Source organism: Vulpes lagopus, chromosome 12 (genome assembly GCF_018345385.1).
Source record: "Vulpes lagopus strain Blue_001 chromosome 12, ASM1834538v1, whole genome shotgun sequence".
Taxonomy (NCBI): domain Eukaryota; kingdom Metazoa; phylum Chordata; class Mammalia; order Carnivora; family Canidae; genus Vulpes; species Vulpes lagopus.
This window is the reverse complement of record NC_054835.1, coordinates 10,929,567-10,951,728: the sequence shown is the minus strand read 5'-3', so window position 1 is coordinate 10,951,728 and position 22,162 is coordinate 10,929,567. Positions and strand designations below refer to the sequence as shown.

General features: G+C 58.4%; 1 protein-coding gene across 3 annotated transcripts; it reads left to right on the top strand.

Annotated features, from left to right (window-relative positions):
* The first annotated feature begins 627 nt into the window (after positions 1–627).
* Positions 628–19,613, top strand: WDR5 (WD repeat domain 5). Of its 3 annotated transcripts, none has more exons than XM_041726149.1 (15): positions 628–771; positions 2,144–2,231; positions 4,473–4,658; positions 5,310–5,418; positions 5,709–5,782; positions 6,169–6,258; positions 6,455–6,544; positions 6,744–6,827; positions 10,514–10,569; positions 13,889–13,935; positions 16,297–16,372; positions 17,154–17,187; positions 17,505–17,579; positions 18,096–18,183; positions 19,223–19,613. In XM_041726149.1, the coding sequence occupies exons 3-15, from the start codon at positions 4,578–4,580 to the stop codon at positions 19,321–19,323; spliced, it is 1,005 nt and encodes a 334-aa protein (XP_041582083.1). In that variant the 5' UTR covers positions 628–771; positions 2,144–2,231; positions 4,473–4,577; the 3' UTR covers positions 19,324–19,613. The 3 variants fall into 3 exon arrangements, with proteins under 3 accessions (XP_041582083.1, XP_041582081.1, XP_041582082.1); XM_041726147.1 differs by lacking the exon at positions 628–771 and adding an exon at positions 1,420–1,482; XM_041726148.1 differs by lacking the exon at positions 628–771 and adding an exon at positions 1,706–2,007.
* The last annotated feature ends 2,549 nt before the right edge of the window (positions 19,614–22,162 follow it).

The following is a 22,162-nucleotide window of genomic DNA, read 5'->3' as shown; positions in this document are numbered from 1 at the left end:
CCCCAAGCTCTCTGAGTCTTAAATCAGAGGGTGACAGATCAGAATTGGGAGTTTTGGTTCTGACTATGCTTCAGAAAGGTTTGGAAAAAGCCTGTTGGAAGATAAATCCCCCGGGGGGCAGGGATGGAGAGAGATGGATTGCTGAGACACCAAGAGGTGATGGGGGAGTGCCCACATGGGCTCAGATTCCAGCCCAGGTGGCCAGGTGGAGGGTCCTTCTTCATCTTGTGCTGGTTTGTTAACTTCTGTAACAAAGGTGGCCCAAGGTGACTAGGCTCCCAGGAACAGAGATCCACACAGCGCCATGCCAGGGCCAGAGACTTGGCGCCACGCGATGCTCCTTGGGAGTGGCCTGCAGACCAGCAGCCTGTCTCAGCTTGTGTCCTGGACAGCCACACACCTTGTTCCCCGGGCATTTCCTTTTTAAATGATGTCCTCTTGTTAGCACAGGTTCCTGCCACATATTTGGTGTTTCCGTCCTTAATTGGGAAATAAGACTGCAGGTGATGCTGCCTGGGATGGGGGTTGGGGCCTGGGAGCTGAAGACTGCCTCCAGGACTGTAAGGCCCACGTGTCGTTGTCGTGTCCCCCCCCCCCCCCCCTACGGGATGAGAACACACAGGACTTGGGGCCAGAAGGCGGGCTGCAGGCTCTCCGTTGGCACGAGCCCTCTCCTCTGGGGTTCCCCTTCCTCGTGTGTACCCGGCCATGACAAACTGTCCTGGAGCCCCCCTTGCAGACAGCAGAGCGGCCTGCACCTGGTGACTGCCGGTACGACGCAGCACTGTCCCTGGCCGGGGCTCCCTGCCGGTGGCCCGCAGGCCGCGCAGGAGAGCTGGGGGTGGGGGGGGCGAGGCGCAGGGGAGCGGGCACCCTCAACCTTGCGGGCTCCGGTCCTAGCTTCCGGGGGGCGCGGGGGGCATGCGCGGGGACACCAGCGCCGGCCGGCTGCGGTGCACACTTGGGCTGCGGCGGTCAGCGGCGCGCCACGGCGAAGAGGGGCAGCGATCCCCGGGGGAGGGTCTCCCGCGAACCCCCGGGCCCTGCCTCCCCTGGACGCCCGCGGGCGAGCCCTGCTGCTTCCTGGAGGCGCCGCTGCAGGCCGCGTTCAGGAGGTGAACTTTCGAGGGGCACACTGGCACTTTCCTGGAGGTATCATCATACTTCCGTTTTTAGAAAGTGCACAAGAAGGACCTGCACCAGCCAACTTTGAGGTTGCCCCTTTGCGCGCCGTCCCTTTAAGGCGTTGGGCCTGCCCCAGGCCTTATGCCCCTCGCCGCTCCCCGTAGTGCCCCTCCGAGAGGCCGGCTTTGTGCACTCGCCCCGCCCCGCCGCCGCCCCGCCCCTCGCACACGCGCACGCGCACTCCCCCCCCCCCCCCCCCCCCCCCCGCCGCGCCGCCTCGTCCAGCTCGGCCCGGCTCCCGCCCAGGCGGCGGCGACGCGACGCCCCGAGCGCCCGCCCCGCCGCCGCGGCCGGCAGGTAAGCGGGGCCCGCCGGGCCAGAGACCGCACACGGGGTGCGGGCGGGGCCGACGCCGGCTGCCCCCCGGCCCGCCCCGCCGCCGCACGTGTTCCGGCGGGCCCGGCCCAGGTCCCGGGTCCCAGGTCCCGGGGCCCGGCCCACCCCGCCGGGGCCCTCCCCGTGCCGGCGCCCCGCGCCCCCGCCGCCTCCCTTCCGGGTGCCCACCCCGCGGCCCTCGCCCGCCCCGGCCCCCGGCCGCGACCCCTCCGCCTCTCGGGGCCCAGCCCCCGCCCCCGCCCCGAACGTACCCCGCGACCGTGCTGCGGCCCCCCCGGCGGCCAGGTGACAGCCCGCAGGCCGGGCCTGGGACCTCCTGCTGCAGCCAGCGCGCGTCGCCCCGAGCTCTCCGCTGCTCCTCCGAAGAAAGACCCCAGACCCAGCGGCGGGTCCTGGCCGGGCGCGCAGACCCGCGGCCCCCTCTTCTGCGGAATCGCCCCCCGCTGCGCCCTGCTGCTGACCCCCAGCCCAGGCGGCCGGGCCCAGGTGCGGCTCGCCCTCGGCAGCCAGGGACCCCGGCTCCGCAGCGCCTCGCGCCACTCCAGTGTGCTGTGCCACAGCCATTTTGGGTGACGGCGGACTCTCCCTGCTAGCCTTCTCACTCCGGTTTCTGCCCACCCAGGTCCTTTACCCGGCGCTTCAGCACTGGCAGGTGCTGTGCCAGACGCTGCCTCTGAGGTCGGCCCGGCCCCCTCCTAGAAGGCAGATAGGTAAGCTAGGCTGGAAGCTCCGCGCAGAACGAACAGGTGGGGAGAGCGGCATACCCCGCCCCCCTTGGTCTGGCCACCTGCGGGTCATCAGGTTACCTCGCCCGTGGGCCAGCCTCGGTGGAGTCCGGGGATCTGCATTTTACAAGCAGTGCAGGGGAGCACCCCGGTTTGGGATGGTCAGGCTCACCTGGGCGAAAGACCTGTGAGGGCCCGGAGGGGTCAGGTGGCATGTGCTCTGGAGGCTTGCCCCTTCTTGGACTCCCTGAAGAGCCGGTCCCTAAGCAGCTGCCCCGTTGCTTTCTTTCCCTGAGTGTCTCGGAAAATGCAAGGCTTTCCCTCCTCTTGAATGGAAACTGGGGGCATTGAGTCAAGAAATTGCACATTAATGTTTTGCTAGCCCAAGAGATTGGCAGATTGGATTTGATTGAGCTGGGAGGGGTTGCACAGTTGCACACCTTTTCTGTGAGATTAGCTGTTGTATTCCCTAGTCCTCACCTTGAGGGCAGGTAGTTTGCTGGGAGTCACACTCCACCTCCCGGTGGGTCTCAATTTTTATGTTAAAAGGAGCAGCTCTTGGGATCCCTGGGTGGCGCAGCGGTTTGGCGCCTGCCTTTAGCCCAGGGCGCGATCCTGGAGACCCGGGATCGAATCCCACGTCGGGCTCCCGGTGCATGGAGCCTGCTTCTCCCTCTGCCTATGTCTCTGCCCCCCTCTCTCTCTCTCACTGTGTGCCTATCATAAATTAAAAAAAAAAAAAAAAGGAGCAGCTCTGGATTCCCTGAGCTGCCCAGGTCATCCCCAGAGGAAGTCTCTTCTGTTCCCACTGCTGCTTCTCCCCCACACCTCTCCTAGCTCTTGCTGATACCTTCTTCAGATATTAGGTTTTGTGAGTCAGTCTTCCCAGCTGTCTTCCATAGCTTCCCCCCACCCCCCACTTGTCCATCCACCTAGGGCAAGGCAGCACTCGGATTAATTGGCATGACCGGGTTGCACTAAATTTACTCACAAACCAGCTAGTATTTGCTGAGCACCAGCTTGGTGCCAGCATTTTTGTATCTGGGCGTGATTATGTGACTTGCTCCAGGACTTGGCCTTTGGGTGCAGCAGGATCCATCCTTGGGCATAAGCCCAAGTCCTTGCTATATACAGGTAGCCAGTGGGACCACATCTGTGCTCTGCACGAGTATGTTGCATTGTAATTTCCCTTTTGGATAAAGACTTTAAGACGTGGTCTTTTTTTGATGGCTTCCATTTTGCCTTGGTGTGACAAGGAGTCGTGCAAGCTTTCAGTTTTAAGTGCCAAGCTAGAATTTTACACCGTGTAAACCATTAGATTAACAGTGGTGCAAGCTTCCAGGAATTGGATGACCAGTGATGTCTGCAAGAACACCATGGTGGTTCCCCCATTTCAGAGTCACCAGGTGTGCTTCTAGGAGACACATCTAGGATCTGGAATCTGTTCCTGGGCTAGAGCAAATGAGTCGCTTGCTGTACAGCTTGGGTAGCTCCATTGTCACGCTGAAACCTAATTGAGCTGCGGTCTTTCCCCTCCTGCAGCGAGAGCTTGCTTGCAGCCGATCTGTGTACACTTCAGGCTTCAGCAGCAGGCAGGGCTGGCTCTGGTTTGCACTTCTCAGCTGTGTCTTGTAGTCGCCTCACAAGGGACAGAGCGCCTTTTGAGCTGCCAGGGTTCTGGAGGCGGCCTTGTGTCTACACCAGACGACAGGGAAGCCCCCTGGGAGATGCAGACCACTGTGGGGGGGGGTGTGTGTGTGTGTGTGTGTGTCTGCTCTTGTATATTTTCAAACGTGGTAGTTAAGCACTGTTGCATCACTTGTGAGGATTTGGACGAGTTCCCAAATTTCTACACCCTGAAGCTCAGTCTCCTGTAATTTGGGTTGGTTTAGGGTTGTTTTTTTTTCTTTCTTTTTTTTTTTTTGTTACGTTTCAAGGGCTCTTTGAAGAAAATTGCATTTTGTTTGCCTGGCCTGAGCTGCATTCCTACCAGGAGGATAACAGTAGGGAGCACCCTTGAAGGTGGGGCCTTGGATTACATGGACAAAAGGGGCCTGGGCAGCCTGTCTTAGCATCTGAAGAGTATTTAGTGCAGACTTAACTCCATAGATAGGTTCCTCATTTTGGAATAGTGTGTCTGCTCAGGGCCCAGCAAGGTGGGTGAAGGTTTTTCACCCTTTTTGCTGGGAATTAATTTTTAAAATATGGTTTGTTTATTGGCCTCAGTCCTCCACTGTAGGTTTCGATTAGCAGACAGTTCTTTGCACTGTGAGTCTTCGCTTGGAGCTGTGAACTCTACCCGCTTCTGCCTGCCTGGTGGGCTTCAGAGCCATGGCAACGGAGGAGAAGAAGCCAGAGACGGAGGCCGCCAGAGCACAGCCCACCCCTTCCTCCTCGGCTACGCAGAGCAAGGCATGTCCCTGAGGGCTTGAGGGGAACTGCCAGGGGGGCCTAGGCCGAGCACTCTTCGGAGATGCTTCTTCCGAGTCTGTTCTCCCTCTCCAGTTAGACACTGTGTTTTTATTTATGGGCCACAGACCTAATCAGTGCTTGTTTACCATGCTGAGGATCCCCAGACCTGTCCCCCCGGAGAAGGGGCTTTATCACAACATAGATCCTTGTTCCTGATCGTAAGATCTCTGTAGCACCCAGAAAGCCTCTCATACAGCATCCTCCCTGGCCCACAGTTCTGGTGGCCAGGCAGGTTTGCAGACCCCTTTGCTGGACACCAGGCGGCACATACAGGCCTTTGAGCAAGGCTACAGCCTTCAGGTTTGCTTTGAGGGAGGCTGTGCTTGCCGGACTTGGTGATGCGTGTCGGACGTTGGGGTGGGGTCAGGCCTTGAGGGGCCTCTGTGTTGAGCTGTCCTGGAAGAGCTGGGCACGGAGGTGGGGGCTGCAGGAGAAGCAGGGCTGCCGAGGGGAAATAGCCCAGATTTAAACACGACCAGTTGGAAAGGACTTCCAGAGAGTTCTAGCAGGATTTGGAACTTAGAAGGTGGTTCTGGGTTTGAAGCAAGGCGGTGGTTAACGGTTTGATGACTAGTATTCTCTCTTCAACAGCCTACCCCTGTTAAACCAAACTACGCTCTAAAATTCACCCTGGCTGGCCACACAAAAGCCGTGTCCTCCGTGAAATTCAGCCCAAATGGAGAGTGGCTGGCAAGTTCATGTACGTATCACCAGGGCCTCTGCTCCTGTCAAAAGTAGTCTGTGCTGCCACCAGAAGCCCGGAGCAGGGGGAGGGCTTGCTTTCTGATGCTGCCACTGGGGTGTCGCAGGGGCTGGAGCCCTTTACGTAACACTCTGAGGTGATGTGTCCAGGGGAGAGGGGAAGGGTACTCCAGTGCCGGCTACTTCTTTCCATGGGATTTGCACTGTTTCCAGGGCTCCTGTTGTGGGCAGCCCGGATTTTGCCCTTGGGGTGACTGTACCATCACACTTATTTTGTCTTTTTTTCAGCTGCTGATAAGCTCATTAAAATTTGGGGAGCATATGACGGAAAGTTTGAGAAAACCATATCTGGTCACAAGCTGGTAGGTTCATCCCTGCACGTGGAGGTTGCCCACTGGCCGCCTTAGCCCCACTGGTGGGTGGGGCCCATCCCCAGAGCTCAGCAGGTTAAGGTCTAAGCTTTCCCCCGGAGTTTTTTGGATAGTTGCTTTTTGTCTTTTTTTTTTTTTTTGCCTTTTGTCTTTTAAGCAAGTACTTCTGACCTTCCCAGACAAGTTTCTGCCTGACTGCAAGAGAACACACTCTCCTTTGGGGACTGTGCGGTGTTTTGTCTGTGTGGTCAGCAGTAGCTAGAGGGTTTGGGTAGTGGAGTGAGGTGCTTATTTATCTTTGGATGGACGTTCTGACCTTCGCTGGTTAACTGTATTTTGTCCTGTCAAGGCGGTGACCCTGTGTCTTTGCTCCCCAGGGGATATCAGATGTGGCCTGGTCATCAGATTCCAACCTCCTCGTTTCTGCTTCAGATGATAAAACCCTAAAGATCTGGGATGTGAGCTCGGTGAGCTGCTCTGCCCAACCCCTGCCCCGGCAGAGCTTGTGTGCGTGGACAAGGGGCAGGGCGGGAGTCCGAGGGGGGTCTGGGGACCCTGGGTCATGGGGTGGCCCTGCTCTGTGGGGTATGTGCCATTGGGCCGCTGTGGGCTCAGCTTTGAAATAACCACTAGGAGTAACAGTCTGATGATACTTGGTTTTAGGGAAAGTGTCTGAAAACCCTGAAGGGGCACAGTAACTACGTCTTCTGCTGTAACTTCAATCCCCAATCCAACCTCATTGTCTCGGGCTCTGTAAGTCTAACCCTCCCTTCCCCTGGGGTGTTGTAGGGGGTGTGGGGGTGCGGTACTTTGTAGCCAGAGACTTAGGAGTTGAGCCTGAGTCTTCTCTGCTGGGGGATGGGGGGGCCGTGGTGGCAGGCCTTGGGTTCCAGAAGACCTGTCCTCTCCCACCTCCCTGTGGAGTGGCCTTAACCTCTTCCTTTGTTTTCAGTTTGACGAAAGCGTGAGGATATGGGATGTGAAAACAGGGAAGTGCCTCAAGACTTTGCCTGCACACTCGGACCCGGTCTCAGCTGTAAGTCCCGCCCGCTGAGCTCTGGACACCACATGGCAGGACAGGGTGATGGCCAGAGAGGGGGCACTGGGGTCCCCGAGAGAGTTCTCCCTATCCTGGGCCCGTGAAAGGAGAGGCGGGCGAGGGGTTTGGTCCCTGAACCAAATCCTGCGGGACAGGTAGGGCAGCCAGGCCTGGAAGAGGGGCTGTGTGTTGGGAAGTGTGGCCACAGAGAAGTGAATTTGGAGTGGTGTTGGCTTTGATCCTGGGGTGGTGGTGGAATGAGCTGGGGTGAGCTAGCCGAGGGTAAGGGCTGGGGTGGGGGGGCTGGAGCCCCACGAGCACCCTGTGTGTGCTGTGTCGCCGTATGCACACGCTAGCAGTGTGCAAGATGAGGTACGTAGTTGAAGTATCTGCTGTAATACAAACCCTCCATTTGAAAGTGGCCGAGAGATTTTTTTCTTTGTCAGCAGAGCCTAGACTTGTTTCTTAGCCAAGTTTGCCTTTTTTTGGAAAGGGGAAGGAATCGTGTAAACATTGTGCTTATTTTTACTGAGCAGATGGTCCTTTTCACTTTCTGAAATCGTGTAGGTGAGTGATTTTAAGTATTTTCAGGCAATAAAGGGCTTTTTTGCCCAGCTGAGACCATTCGCAGAGCCCAGATACATGGAGGACATGTATTACGTGTTGGTCACAGTGGACTTGAGGGGCCCTCGCTGCCCAGAGTCCCGGCCAGTGTGGATGGGGCTCATCCTTGGGGGCCCCGAGGAAGGCAGTGTGCTGTGGAGAGGGGGCCTGGCCCACCTGGTGCTCTGCCCTCTGCTGTGGACCCCCAGTCCCAGGAGAGCTGACTTTGAGATGGGCATGGTGGTGAATGTGGGCAGGACCCAGGATGCAAGCTGAATGAAGGCCAGGAGTCCCAGCAGTGCGAGGTGATGCAGGGGCTGTGGGTGGGACCCTCAGCCTAAGTGGTAGGGTTTATAGAGTCTTTGTTTTCTGCGGAAGTGAAACGTACTCATTTTTTAAAAAAGACAAACGGATGGATGTAGTGAAGAGAAAGTCACTCTCCTGAGCCCTCCAGGACCCCTGCTGGTAGCGGCGGGGGGGGGGGGGGGGGGGGGGGGGCGCCACGGGTATTCTGGTATTTTAAATATGTGCTATCTCCCACCATCTGTCCTGTAAGTGGTGGGGGTGACCACAGCTATTGTGCGTCCCTGTGGGAGGGTTTCTCAGGCATCTGTGGTGTCCATAGACCCCCATGGGCAGTGGGCACTCTGTGCTGGGGCCCCAGCAGGTGCTTGTTTGTAGCTTGCATTTCTCATGGAGGAGTGCGATGAGCATCTTCGTTGGGCCACTTTACCCACCATGTGTTTCTGCGGTGAGCTTTAGGAGGTCATCATCGTGTGAAAGAGGTTCACTTAGTTTCCCAAGTAGATCCATCTGGGAGCGAGAAGCCCCCCGGCACCAACTCTGCTGGCTGCCCCATCCCTTGCTTCCTCCTTCCTGAGTCTGGCCTCATCCTCTCTCGCCCGGACTCCTGCATCAGCTTCCTCTCTGAAATGGCCCTCCTATCTGTCTCATCCCGAGCCTGTTGCTGCCACCGCTTGGCCTGTGGATTTTCCTTGTATCTTCCTGCTTTGCAGGACCTCACCTGTCTGCCAGGTGTCCCTTCCACAGAGAGCATTGAGTGACTGTCACTTGAGTGTGGATTTGGCGTCCCTGTTGCATTCTGATTTGTTGCCTTTCTCGTGTCTTTGGAGTACAGGGATGTGTGCAGGGTGGCTGTGTTGCCTTTTGGACCTGAGCATGGGTGGGATGGGAGAATCACACTGCATTTGCCAGTGGGGATGTCTGGATATGGTTGGGAACAAGGCAAAGCATGAGGTTGGCATCGTAGCTTTTGGAGACCTGTGTCGACTCCTTAGTGTCTGGTATAATGGGCCTCGATGGAGTATTTTTCAAATCCAAAGAAAGGGATGAACATGGTGGGACAGATTGCAGTGAGTTAAAAAGACCATTATCTTGGGGCTCACGAATGGGTGGTCATGGTTAAGTAGCTGGCCCACAAGCCCATACTGCCAAAACCACCGTGGGGATAGAAGGACAACTGAAAAGCTTCTCAAGTGTCTCTTGGCACTAGTGGAGACAGAGAGGCCACCATCCACGTGTGGCACTGTGGCCCTTGAAGTGCTGCAAGCCTAGATGGAGATACGCTATGAGCATGAGGTGTGCCATGTGCTCTCGGCCTCTGAAGGTTTGGTGCAGCGGAAAGGAACGTAATGTGCCTCATGGGTGACTTCAGCACCGGTCACGTGTTGGGGTGGTAGGTACCTTAGAGACTTTAGGTTAAATAAACCCAAGTTCATCCCTCCCGTTAACTTCCTGCTGCAGCTACGTGAGAAGGTAAAATCGTCCACTGGTTAGGCGGGGGCCCTGAGAGTCTAGACCGCAGCTTCTCTGTGTCCCCTGGCCCAACGACGCCTGCATCCACTAAGAATGTGTCAGCGGTGTGATTCTGGGCCCGGCACTGAGTGTTACGAGCTCTCTGGGGCTCCTGGGCGCGTGGCTTTGCTCCCAGAGGCATCCGGCAGTGTGTGGGGACAGCTTGGCTGTTATGGCCGCATGCTGCCGGCAGGGCGTGGCCACACGGGCAGCCCCATGACCAGAGAGACAGGGCTAGTGGGGCAGTGGCGCCAGGGTGAAGGTCAATACCCCCACCTCTCTGTGTGGCTTGGTCTCATGTGGAAAATGTGTCGCGGGGGGTGAGACAGTCTCAGAAAGGTGCTATTTGCTGTAAGAAGGCTTATTCTGGATAAAGTCTGCTCAGGACTCAAAAATGGTAGAAGTTGGTGATGGATCCATCTCTTGACATCGTGGCTCCTTTACTCCCCTGGGGATTCTACTGGGAAAGCAGGAAAGAAACACAGAGATGGCTCAGTGGTGAGACTGGGGCTTGTCAGGTGCGGAGGCGTGTGTGGCCTTGGCGGGTCTGGGGCCTGGGCACTCGGGTGACCAAAGGTGTGGGGAGCAGAGGCCAGTGGGGCCCCAGGACCAGCACACACGGAATCACACCCGTCCTGAGGCAGTGTTTGGAGGGGCTGGGATGTTGGGTTGGCTCGAGCACCCTGGGGCCTGGGATCTCTGGTCCTTGCAGTGGGCAGGCGGCACATGGAGTGCATTTCTCGGGTGGTAACCCAACAAGTGGGGACTTCTCTCCTGGTTTTTCTTCAGTGTGAGGTCTGGGGAGGTGGTTTGCAGCCCAGTTGCCCTGGTCAGGCTGCCTCCATGACAGGAGTGGATCCTCGTGCGTGCACGGGTTCTCGAGGCCCAGCCTCCTGTCCCTGGGGCTTGGTCGCCTTGGTTGCATTTGTTTCTTTTCAAAGATAGTTTTGTAGTAAGCGATTTAGCTGCTTGAGATGTGTTTGGGGTTGGTTTTCCTTCTGAGTTCAGACATCCGTTGTGAAATGGGCTATTGCTGGAGGTGCCTGGTGAAAACCACTTCATCCATGCCGCTGGAGCGTCTTTTGGCAGCTGCGGGAAATTAGTAGAATTCGAAGCAAGTGGTGGCTCTGCTGCTTGCTCAGTGCTCAGCAGGACAGTGTACTTTTGTCGAGGGCACTCGTCAGTAGGAGGGCCGCTTGGGGAGCACGCAGTCTGTATTGACCACTTGGAAGTAAGTGTCTTTTTTCCCTCCACTCTGTTTTCAGGTACATTTTAATCGGGATGGATCCTTGATAGTGTCAAGTAGCTATGATGGTCTCTGGTAAGTCAAGAAACTCACTTCATTTCCTCAGCACACATTTATTAAAAGGCACTGTTGTGGCCTCTGGGGGACTGCAGTGGAAGCGAGGCAGGCAGAGGTCTGTCCCCATGAGGAGCTTCTGCTGTCGTGGGCTGTGGCTGATGGACAGACACACAGGACAGCCCCTGCCGTGGGGCGGACTGCAGGGCTGGAGGGGGTGCTCCTGCTCTGGCTCTGGGCTTCCCTCCTTGTGGGTGCTGAAGTGTGCTCTAGACAAGCTGCTGGGTGGACCCGGGACCAGCCAGCCTCCCGTTCTGTGCAGGACGTGGAGCGGAAATCCCACCAAAGAGGTGGGAGGGGGAATGTGGTTTCCTGTGGAATGTCCAGTTTAGCCTGAATGAATAATGTTTATACAGCTTTGAGCTCGTAACCTAAGTGTCGAGGATTCTTCGAGAGGCATGAGGGAAAGCGTGGAAGTAAGTGTTGTAAGTCTGAGGCAGCAGACATCGTGGCGGGAGCATGTGGTGGGAGCCAGGCTGGGTGTGCAGGGCAGGGGCCGCCAGCTGTGTGGGGACCCAAGAAGAGCTTCCCAATGAGAAGGGAGAACAAAAGCATGGCTAGGAATTAGTCTATATTTAGTGAAAAGGAAATAAGAAAGAGGAAAATGGGGCAACATAAATCCTACAGTGAAAACACCATGGAAGGACTGATACGAAGGACTGAGACGTGCTGCACTGGGTGTCATGGTGGTGGCCAGACACTCTCATGTACGCTGTCGGGGTTGCATGAGAAACCCTTCTGACTCTTGTTTTCAAAAAATGCTTACAACTGTGTGGTAGTAGAGGTTTGAAACCAAAGGGTGGGTGGACGGCGTCGGTGTCAGGGGGACTGACAAAGCGTCCTCAAGGAGACACCCGCGGGGCCCGCCGCACACAGCCGGCAGAGAGGCCTGTGTACATGGCCGCCTGGAGTGCCCCGGGGCCTCAGGCCATGAGGACAGTGAGGCTGGATGGGTCACTTTAGACATCACGGGAGAGCGTCTGTGGCCTTGTGGGCCCGAGCAACACCGCAGCTGTGTATTTGCTGCATGTGCAGTGAACATTGTGTCCCTCCAGCCCGGAGCAGTCTCCGGGATACCCATGGATGGGCTCTGAAAGCTCCGTAGAGAAGGAGGAGAAGCAACAGGAAAGTTGAAACGCTGGGTACTTACTGAGGCCAGTGCAGTAGTTAAGGTGGGTGAGAGGAAGGCAGCAGGCTCTGCGGGGGAGGGAAGGGGGTACTGGGTCACCCATGGGGAGCTCCTGTTTGCTGGGCTGGCCAAGGAAGGTCTGCCCACGGTTGTGCTCCCCCCCCCCCCCCCCCCCCCCCCAGTGCTGGGCTGGATCCCAGACTTCCCAGGTTGGGGAGCTGTTTGGTTACACCTGCTGGGGCTAGCATGGCTCTCTCCCCATGCTCCGTAGCCAGTCCTGAAAGAAATCCATGACATCAATGTCAGAATTCCAAAGGAACTGTTTACTAGCCGACTCCAGCAGTGCCTCAGAAAATAGTAGTCCACGACCATGTGGGGTTTTTGAATAATGAAAGGGTTGTAATAGCACAATCAATGTCGGGAAGTCTATGATCTGATTAATCGTGTCAACACATTAAAGGCAAACCTTCGTGATGTGTCCTGGGTAGAGGCCAGGCAGGCACCTGCTAGGATCCTGCAACCACCCCCTGACAGAGACTCCAGCAGAGGAGGGCTGTGTGGCAGACTGTTCTGGAAGCTTCCTAGCATTTACGATATGTGGTAACGCACTAAAACCGTTTCTAGTTAAATCAGGAGCAAAGCAAGCCATCTGCCTCTTACCCAGCGGTGTTTGGATTTTCTGGTTAATGAGTAAGAAAAGTACAGTGAGCTGTGTGAAGGCAGGAGAGAGCCTTATCTCTTCGTAGATGAGCTGCTTGTTTGTTGAGAGTTTGGAGCCACAAACATGGCCCCTGACCAGCGCAGACTCTAGCCCCACAGAGGCCCCATCCTCAGCCTTGCTGTCCCCCCTTGGCGGGGGGGGGGGGGTGGGAGGCAGGCTGAATACCCCTCGTTGTCCCCCCAGGATCTGCAGCACATGGCAGGCTCCAGCACCCTGACTCTGAACTGCCAGGCCCTGCCGCTTACAAAACGCGACTCTTTGGGGAGGTGAAGGTCTGGAAACAGACCTTTCTGGGTGCTGGGAGTTGGCAGTTAGCAGATGTGTGGGAGCAGAGGATGGATGGCGGGGAAGTACATCTAACGGCAGGGGAGGACCGCGGGGAGGAAATGAACGGAGTGTGACTAAAGGGACAGGGAACAGCGAGCCAGGGGGTTGGGATGGGGCGGTGCACATCCCCTGGTGGGAACCCGTCCCCCTCAGCTGGCAGACCAGGCAGTTCCACGTAGTGGCCCCCATGGCCTTTCCTCAGCGAGATGAAGAGGGCTCTGGAGAGAGCATAGATGAGCTGGTGCCGGGAGAGTAAAGAGAACCAGCAGGCAGTTGGTGGTGGTGGGGGGGTGCTGTTGCCTGGACCGAGTTGGCGGCATCACTCCCAGGGGAGGGGTGCTGTTGCCCCAACCAAGTTGGGGGCGTCGCTCCCAGGGGAGGGGGTTGGGTGGGGCAGACAGGGCGGAGAGGTGGTGGCTCTAACTCCCAGCAGTCACAGAGTTAGCACGGAAGCGGCCCTGCGGCCAGTGATGTGGAAGACTGTCCTGGGCCAGGGCGAACACCAGAGGGGTGGGAAGGGGGCAGAGGACACGAGGAACAGAGAGTGTCACCCTGTGACCCAGTGCCCCACTGCTGGGCACCCATGCTTGGAGGGGCAGGTGCTAACAAGCATGTTGGCTGCCAAAGTCGTATTCACATGGGCGGGAGTCAGACGCTGGAGCTGGCGTGTCCATTCTGGGCCAGCAGCTCTTCCAGTGTGTTCTCTGGTTCCTGCACCAGAGGGACATCCAGAAAATCTCATATGATGCTCTTTTGGTGGAAAACAAACTCCGAGCAACCACGTGCTTGGAATGTGTGTGCCAAGAAACAGGTGGGGCTCCTGGGGCCCTAGACATGGCCTTTGTCACCCCTGTCCTGGCGACTGTGCGCCTGTGGTGGGGACAGGAAGGCACTGGGTCCGTGTGACCGTGGCCAGTGTGCTGTGCTCAGGTGCCTGTTGTGGCCCCAGGCGTCAGGGGAGTTGAAGTGGAGCAGTGAGAAAAACTGAGATAGGACTAATCATGCGTTAGTCTCAACATCCATGTTTGCTCAGGATCCAGAACGCATCAAGCTGGTCATCCTGACTTGCTTTGTAAAAACTTGCTGCTGTTTTTCCGTTGCAGCCGGATCTGGGACACTGCCTCGGGCCAGTGCTTGAAGACGCTGATTGGTGAGTGCCGCAGTTTCCCGGCTGGGTGCTCCTCCCCGCCGCGTGATGCCGTTCCGTCCTCTGTCTTACCGGGTGTTGGGGAAGCCTCTTCTCTCTGGCCTGGATCTGCTCCCCTGGGAGGGCTCCTCCTTCCTTACTGACCCATTCCAGCTCCTTCCTGATGACCTCCGGCACTGTGACGTCCCCTCCAGGCTGGGCCCCACGGTGTCTGCATTGGCCCTTGCTCGGGACTGCCTGGCTGTGTCCTCCAAAAGCCCCGTGAGCCCCTCCACCCTCTGCCTGTACGTGGCAGACCCTTGGTGGATCCTTCCTTGAGCAGATGTGATAGAAGCCTGACCCTGAAGTGCGTCCCGCCTGCTGGGGGTGTCATGGATGAGTTTGGGGGAAGGGCACTGGGGTCTCTGCAGACTGCTGTGGTCGGTAGTGGAAAGACAGGCAATGCCGCCAGCAGGTGAATGTGTGGCCAGAGGATGGGTGGTGGGCCCCTGCAGAGCCCTGAACCCCTGAGGGTGATGGGGAGGCAGCCCCGGGAGGGCTTTGAGAGCATGCATCACCTCGGGTCAGCCTGGAAGCTCCCTGCAGTTTCAGGTTCAAGTGTGAGGTAGGGCAGGTGGTAGAGTTCTTGCTGCGGGGCAGGAATTGGGTGGTGGGCTGGGAGAGGGCCACTTCCTTGCTAACTCTGTGACCACTTGCCTGGGAGGTTCCGCCTCCGAAGCTCTGCACCCTTTTCTGGGCTGTCAGGGGAATGCATGTGGCTTTACGCATCAGTTGGGGTCACCGGGGGTCTCCATAGCAAAGCACCCCAGGTTGGGCGTCTTAACAGATTTATCACCACATCCTGGACGCCGGAATCCGAGATCCAGCCTTGGGCAGGCCTAGTTTCTCCTGCGGCCTCTCCTCGACCTTCCTGCCATGTCTCACGTGGTGGTTCTCTTGTGTACACACCTCTGGTGTCTGGTTCTTTTTCTCTTGTACAGATGCTGGTCAGATCGGATTAGGGTCCCCTGTACCACCCACATTTTAACCGAGTCATCCCTCGCAAGGCCCTACCGTCTGAGGTCCTGAGGTTAGGACTTCAACATGTGAAGTTTGGGAGGGACACAGTTCAGCCCATGATGGTGGCCTTTGTGCGGTTTTTGCTTCATGTGGCTGCCCTTTTGATGGTGTGACATCACACTGTGTCCACAGTACCTGCCCCAGGAGGCCTGGGGACAGTGCCATCGTTCACACTGCTGAAGCCGCCGGGCACTTGCTGTGTGTAGAGCTTCGTTGATGCTAACACACGTAGTCCTCACAGCGGGGTGGGAAGCAGGCCTGGAGGGGTTCGTTAATGAACCCAGGCTGGCGGCAAGCAGGTGCAGCATCCACCTGGAGGTCAGGGCGATGCGTAGCCTTGCCCGCAGCCCACTTCTGCCGTCAGGTCTAGGGAGTTAGAACTTTTTTGGACTCAGTGACGCTTTGGTCCTGGAGCTTAGGTAAGAGACGCCGGCACTACCCAGCCTTGTCTGAATGACGGGGCCTGCCTTCCTGGTGTGGTCCAGGTGCCCCAAGGAGGGCCCTTGGTGGCCTCATGCCTTCTCATGTGCCTTTGCAGTGTCTGGGACCTGTCGGAGGGAGCAGCGGCCCCCGGCGCGTGGTGGCCAGGTCCCTCGAGGTGGTAATGCAGCGTGCCGCCCTCCCCCGTTCCAGCACCAGGGTTCACAGCCCCAGTTCCGTCCTTCTCACCTGGGGGGAAACGCGCTCCTCCCGATGTGAGGGTCACAGGGCTGTTGTATGGCTGCAAGTGCTGGCCTTGTCTTGGGCGGCCCCGGTGGTGGCTCTTACCTGAATTTCCAGGCCACCTGGGGTGAGCTTGTAGACCCGAGTGTAGAGGCAAGAATGCAGGTATCGTGCCAGCAGGACTGTCTCTAGAGGGAATTGACAGATCTTTGCTCTGATTACAGGCAGCAGGAAACATGAGATAATTCACCTGAGTCCTTTTTTCCTCAATGGCAATGCTTTCTCAGTCCAGTGGGGCGTTTGCAAACTTTGTTTCACATGAGGAAGCTGATCCTGGGTCCTCTTACAAACCCCATGTTGGCAGAAGGCCAGGCACCCCGACTTTGATTTGCTACAGACCCTTAGCTCCTAAAGCCCTTGTGGCAGAGGGGGCAGTCAGGCCCCCGCCAGGGACCCGAGAAACATCGAGGAGAACCGGCCGTTGTGACCGGCACCAGGGACGGGTGAAGGTGGTGGTGTGGGCACCGGTGGCAGTGTCCCCACTCGGATGGCCCCGTGTGGTGATGGGGGCACTCTTCTGTCCTCCCCCGGGCGCAGACCTGGCGCTCCTCCCGTCAGCCTGTCTCTGCGTTTCCCATGCAGATGACGACAACCCTCCTGTATCTTTTGTGAAGTTCTCTCCAAATGGCAAGTACATCCTGGCCGCAACCTTGGACAAGTAAGTGCCACCACCTCCCATGGGGCAGGCCAGGGACATCCATCTCCTACTAGTATTCTAAAGATAAGACATGTCTATACTCGTGGTGGGTTTAGGGTTCCAGGTTGCAGCTGTTGTGCTGGCAGCGAGGGCCCTGCCTCTGCTGGGGGCTCGGTCTCTGGTCTGAAGGATTTGGGGTCCGGGTTTCTCTGTGGTGACTGTGTGACCTGGGCAACCCCTTGTCTGCAGGAGTGGGGGGACGGGTGGCCTCTGAGCAGCCTGAATTTCACCCCAGCAAACTTGGAGCAGGTTTTGCCCCTTCAGGCGGGCCTTCCAGACCTGGCTGCCCTGTGTGCACTTTGGGCAGCCCTCTGGGGGCCTGCGCTTGAGCCCCAAGATTGCCGGAGGGCCATGAGGTTGGCGCCTCTCCTCATGAGCACCCTTCTCCAGAAGAGCAAATTCCAGTCCAGCGAGGAGAGGGGATTGTTTGTGGCCATTGAAACCTGTTCTGGGTGTTTCTGGACCCTCCCCACATCCGTCTTGTAGCAGGAGTGAGCCACTTATGATTCAGGGAACACCCAGCAGCCTCTGTTGAGTGGCAGAAATGTGTGGGGTTCTCACGCTCTGCCCTCCGGTGTCCTTAGAGCACCATCCATTCCTGTGCCCACTGCTGGTCGCTTACAGAGGGTGATAGGCTTGGGCCCTGGCTGTGCTCCACCCATGAGCACTTGGCGGGGGCCATATAGTGACAGCAGGGACCCCCTGGGAATGCAGGCGACTCACCCCCCTCTCTGTCTTCCAGCACACTGAAGCTCTGGGACTACAGCAAAGGGAAGGTGAGCGCTGGGGGCAGGCTCGTGGGGGCTGGGCTGCAGCTTTCCCTGGGGGCAGAACTGAGCCGGGGTCTGAAACCAGAGGCTTGAAGAGCGCTCTTCTCTGGGTTGGCCTGGTGCATGTTCCTCAGACTCTGGATTTTGTAGACCTCTGGGCCGCGGTAAGCTTCAACCGTGTGGCTCTGTACTGTGGGTGCTTAGAGCACTCTCAGAGCATGGGTTAGTCGGCCGTGAGATGCCTGCACTCCGGACGCCGAGAACTGTCCTGAGTGCGGGGACATCGGGACCCGATGGACGTACTGATACTCCCACCTTTGCAGTGCCTGAAGACATACACCGGCCACAAGAACGAGAAATACTGCATTTTTGCCAATTTCTCAGTCACTGGCGGGAAGGTAAGTTTTTTCCCAGCGAGGGAGCTTCTCGCCCTCCCAGCTGTCCCTCCAGAGAGGTGACCCCATCTTAGGTTGGCGTATATGCCTACGGACGCTCTCTGTGCCCGTGGAACAAAGCACCAGTGACTCTGGGTCGGATGGCTTCTCCTGTCTGCTCCCGGGCCTGTTCCTTCTGAAGGCAGGGGTTTTGGGGCATGGCGGCAGGTGTGTGAGGGCTCTGTTGCCCCGGGGCTGTGCTTCCGTGCCGCCCCCCCCCCCCCCCCCCCCCGCAGGCTGGGGCCCCACTCCTGCGCTCGCCCAGGTAGGAGGTGACTCGAGTGGGTGGTGGCATTCGGCAGACAAGGACGTGACCCTGAGAGTGACAATTTGAGAAAACCTTTAGTTCCCAGAGGGCCCCGACGTGGGCGGTGCTGGGGGGTGAGTGCCACCCTGGAGTGGGTGTGGATGTGAGGGGAAGGTGACCCTTGCTCACGAGCAGCTCTGACCTGGGTTTTTCTCACCCGTCTTCTGTTCTAGTGGATTGTGTCTGGTTCAGAGGACAACTTGGTATACATCTGGAACCTGCAGACCAAGGAGATTGTACAGAAATTACAGGGCCACACAGGTGAGCACAGGCATCTAGCTGGCTGCACACCCACGTTTACACAGTGATGGTTTCTGGGAAAATAAAAAACAAGGTGTTGCATTGTTGTGCTGCCTGCTGCTCTTGTTGCTTGGCCTTTTGGTGGCCTGGGGGATGCCGTTTGTCTCGGGACAGTTGGCAGGTGGCTTTGTCCGAGCTCTTGTCGGACCAAGGCTGGATCCGGCTTTAACTTCTCTCCACAGCCGTCTTCCTGGCTGCCTGGCTTCAAAGTCCATGCAGGTTCCGTGGCTTCTTGTGTGGATGTGGCCCGTGCATGGGGCAGAGCCATCCGCTCTGGTCTAGAGGCTCTGGTTCCCGCAGGCCTTGCACCCCCCGCCTACACTTGGTGGAGAGTGATCTTCAAATCTGCTGAGCGCTCTACCTTCATCTCTTAAAGCCACGTCCACCCACTGGGGCCATGACCTAGACCTGTGGGTCAGCTGTGATGCGTAACCTGCCCACGTGGCTCAGCACCTAGGGAGCAGCCCCGTGCTTCAGTTGCTTCTGGCCTGCCCACTGCTGTGTGGGCAGGACACTCAGCTCCTTTGAAGCCGCACAGGAAGAGGGAAAGTTCTGGGGTGTGGCCCCAGGTGCCAGCTCACAGGCCCTCATATCCCTGCTGGAGGTGGGAGGCTTCCTGGTGGAAGTGGGGCATGCCCGGGCCCTGCAGCAGGGTGGGGCATGGTGGGATCGGGCACGTTGCTCACACAGTGGGACAGGTGCTCCTCTGTACCCTTGAGGCCCGCTGTGCCAGGTGTTGGGCCGGGCTCCACGAACGCCCTATGCTGGCCTGTGAGCATGTGCTGCTGCCCCCTGGCCGACCCTGGCATTTGTGGATGCTGCTGCGTTAATGCCACCTGCCAGCTGTGCTCCTGCTCAGTGTCCCCGTGTGGTGGCACAGTGCAGGGCTGTGAGTTGGGGGTCTGTGGTGCGGCCCTGGGGGTGGTGGGAGTGTGACCCTGGGACAGCCAAGCAGGTCTCTGCACCAGGGGGCAGACGTTGGCTACGGTCTCTGTTTCAGACGTCGTGATCTCGACAGCCTGCCACCCGACAGAGAACATCATCGCCTCGGCCGCACTGGAGAACGACAAGACCATCAAGCTCTGGAAGAGTGACTGCTAGGCGCTGTGGTCGCCGCAGGGGGGACGGTCAAGACGGTGGCCGGGCGGCGGGAGCACAGTGTCTGGAAGGGCACCCCTCAGTCTGGGCCTGGGGGTCGGGAGAGGCCTGGATTAAGCCGCCCCTGAGGACGATGTGGTGGAGGGAGTGTCTACCACCAGAAAGTTCTAGAAGTCGCTGGTGATGTTCTGGCAATTCCTCTCACACTGTCTGGGGAAGTTTCTAGTCTGTATTGTGTTCACACGGAGTCCACACAAATTTTTAATTTTTTATTACAGAAGGGTGAAGTTCAATTTATCATGAGTTGTGTTTTTTTCCCGTAAGTGTTCTGTGCCTCCTTTGGTATCTTAGTGCCCAGTGCCAGCACCGTGAGCCGCCGTCGGGGCCGTCCCGCCTGCCCCCTTGTCTGTTCAGTAGATGCTCTAGTGATGCCATCTGTGGCCACTGGTTCCTGCTGTAGTTGTGCCCAGTGTTTCAAAGTCTTTTCTGGAAAACAGCACTGTAAGGTTATTTTCGTGTACAAACCCTTTGTGTGTGGGAGTCGGTGGTCCTGGTGCCCACAGCCTGGCCTCATGCTAGTAGCTCCCTGTGTCCCCCCTGCGTCCCTGACACGCACAGTCATGGGCTGTAACACGGGGCAGGGGTCTTGCCGCCGCCCTGGCGGTGCTCAGCCCTCAAACAGAAAGTGTCCGAGGTGGCAGGAAGTTGAGGGTTCCAGTGGGAAGGACTCTTCCCCCCCCCCCCCCCCCCCCCCGTAGGTCAGGAGGTGGGAACTAAGGGAGCTGGGAGCATTGGGATGAGCGGGGTGGGAGGGAAAGGAGCAGGCCACCCTGCCGTGGCCCATCGAGTGCTGCAGGGGCCACCGGGGCCAGGCTGTGTGAAGCTCAGGCTGGGCCGCAGTCCCCCTGCCCACCTGGGACCCGCAGGCTTGCCGGGAAGGCGGTGGTGCAGGGGGTGGGGGGTGTGCCAGCAGCCGGCAGGCCTGCTGTGTGAATGGGAACCTCCGTGCCATGGGGAGAGCGAGGTTGTGCTGGGATGCCCAGGCCTGGGGACCCCACGCCGTGTCCACACCCCCTCCACTGGCACCTGGGGCTGAGGCGTGCATGCCCTGCCAGCCTTGGGACTGTGGATGGGGCTGTGTCCACCCTGCCTTTCCTGAGGCCCCGAGTCCTTGGGCGGGGGGGGGGGGGCTGCCTTCAGCAGGCTTTTGGGCCCCTCCAGTGGCCACAGGCATCTGGAAACCAGCTTCTGTTTCCCCGGCCCATCCTCTGGAGGTGGACAGCAGGGAGGCTGTCTGTGCCATGAAGAATCCCGGTGGTGACAGGCTGTCCACGCTCAGGGGCTCGGGGTTGGGGAGCCCACTTTGCCGCGTATTTTGGTAGGAAGCGCGAAGGTGTTAACAGGCCTCCCCTGGGAGCAGATGGCCGTGGACGCGGGGCGCTGTGCCCTTGGATATAGTTTATTTTTTCTACGTTTGAATTCTCTGTTGTAGATTTGTGTAAAAATACATTCTCTCTTTTAAAAATAAAGATTTTCATGTCTTGTAATTTTGTCCCCTGAGACTCCCCTTTCTTAATGTGCAGCTTTTTGGGTGGGGGCTGGCAGCCCACTGGCCCTTTTTGCTGCTTGGGCGGGCATGTTCTGGCAGAAAGCTCATAGTTATTAAAAAATACCTTTTCTTTGAAAGTTATCTGTGTTAATTATTGACAATGTAAAACAGGCAAGGATTATAAACCACCTGGATTCCTGCTGCCACTAACATTTTGGGGGATTATCTTCTAGTATATTCATTAAAAATGAAAACTGTGTTGTGGACCACTTAAGCATATATAAACATAGAGAAAACCTTGCTAGGTTGGTTTGTCGGTCAGCTTTTTTAAAAGATGTTTTTTTAAAGAACAAGCAGACTTGTTCGAGGCACAGGCAGGAGGGTGAATCCCAAGCAGACTGCGCTGAGCGCACAGCCCGATATGCAGGGCTTCAGCCAGAACCCGGAGATCATGACCTGCGCCGAGACCAAGAGCCGGGCGTCAGCTGCTTCGCCACCCAGGTGTCCCACGCGTCCCACACCTCAAATATTCTTTTTTAAAAGATTTTATCTATTTGTGAAGGACACAGAGGGAGGAGCAGGCTGTGCAGGGAGCCCGCCGTGGGGCTCGATCCCGGGACTCCAGGCGGTGCTAGACCCGAGCCCCCGGGCTGCTCATGCCCACAGTCCTCCGTCGGTGCGGGGCGCCCAGGTCCCCGGCTGTCCGCCGCGCGTGTACACATGCACACGTCCCCCTCGTCCCGCGCCTGCTCGCGCACACACCGCCTGTACGCGCGCCCGTGCTCCAGCTCCAGCTCCAGCTCCAGCTCCAGGCCGGGCGCTGCGGGCCGGCCGGCAAGGCCCCTGCCTGCGCAGCTGGGTCGAGCTCGCCCCATCGGCCCCCAGGTCCGGGGCTGCAGGTCGCCTGGGGGCTGCCGGCCAACCTCGGTCTCCGGTTCCCCGTAAGCGGGGCCTGAGGACCAGGGCCCGAGGCGGACGGCGCTGCAGGCATCACCAGGGCGGCCTGGGCTCGGCCTGGGGGCAGAGGCCTCTGGGCGCTCGGGCCGGGGCGGCGGCGTGTCGCGGAGCGCGTGCACCACTGGCCGCGCGGGTGCGGTGCCTTCGCCTGGCGCGGGGCGACGGGCCGTCAGGGCCCGACCCCTCGGCGAGGAGAGCTGTCGGCGGTTAGGAGGAGTCCCGGGGAGGCGGGGGCCGGCCACGGGGGCTGCAGGGCGCCCTCGCCGGGGCGGGGGAGGGGAGGGGAGGGGAGGGGAGGGGAGGGGAGGGGGGACCAGCCGGCGGCACCCCCCGCCC

Bases quoted from the DNA above. Each gene is read 5' to 3' on its own strand.
- WDR5 (XM_041726149.1), top strand. From the start codon at position 4,578: ATGGCAACGGAGGAGAAGAAGCCAGAGACGGAGGCCGCCAGAGCACAG. The intron at 6,259-6,454 runs GTGAGCTGCTCT...ACTTGGTTTTAG, and splicing joins AGATCTGGGATGTGAGCTCG to GGAAAGTGTCTGAAAACCCT. The intron at 17,580-18,095 runs GTAAGTTTTTTC...CTTCTGTTCTAG, and splicing joins TCTCAGTCACTGGCGGGAAG to TGGATTGTGTCTGGTTCAGA.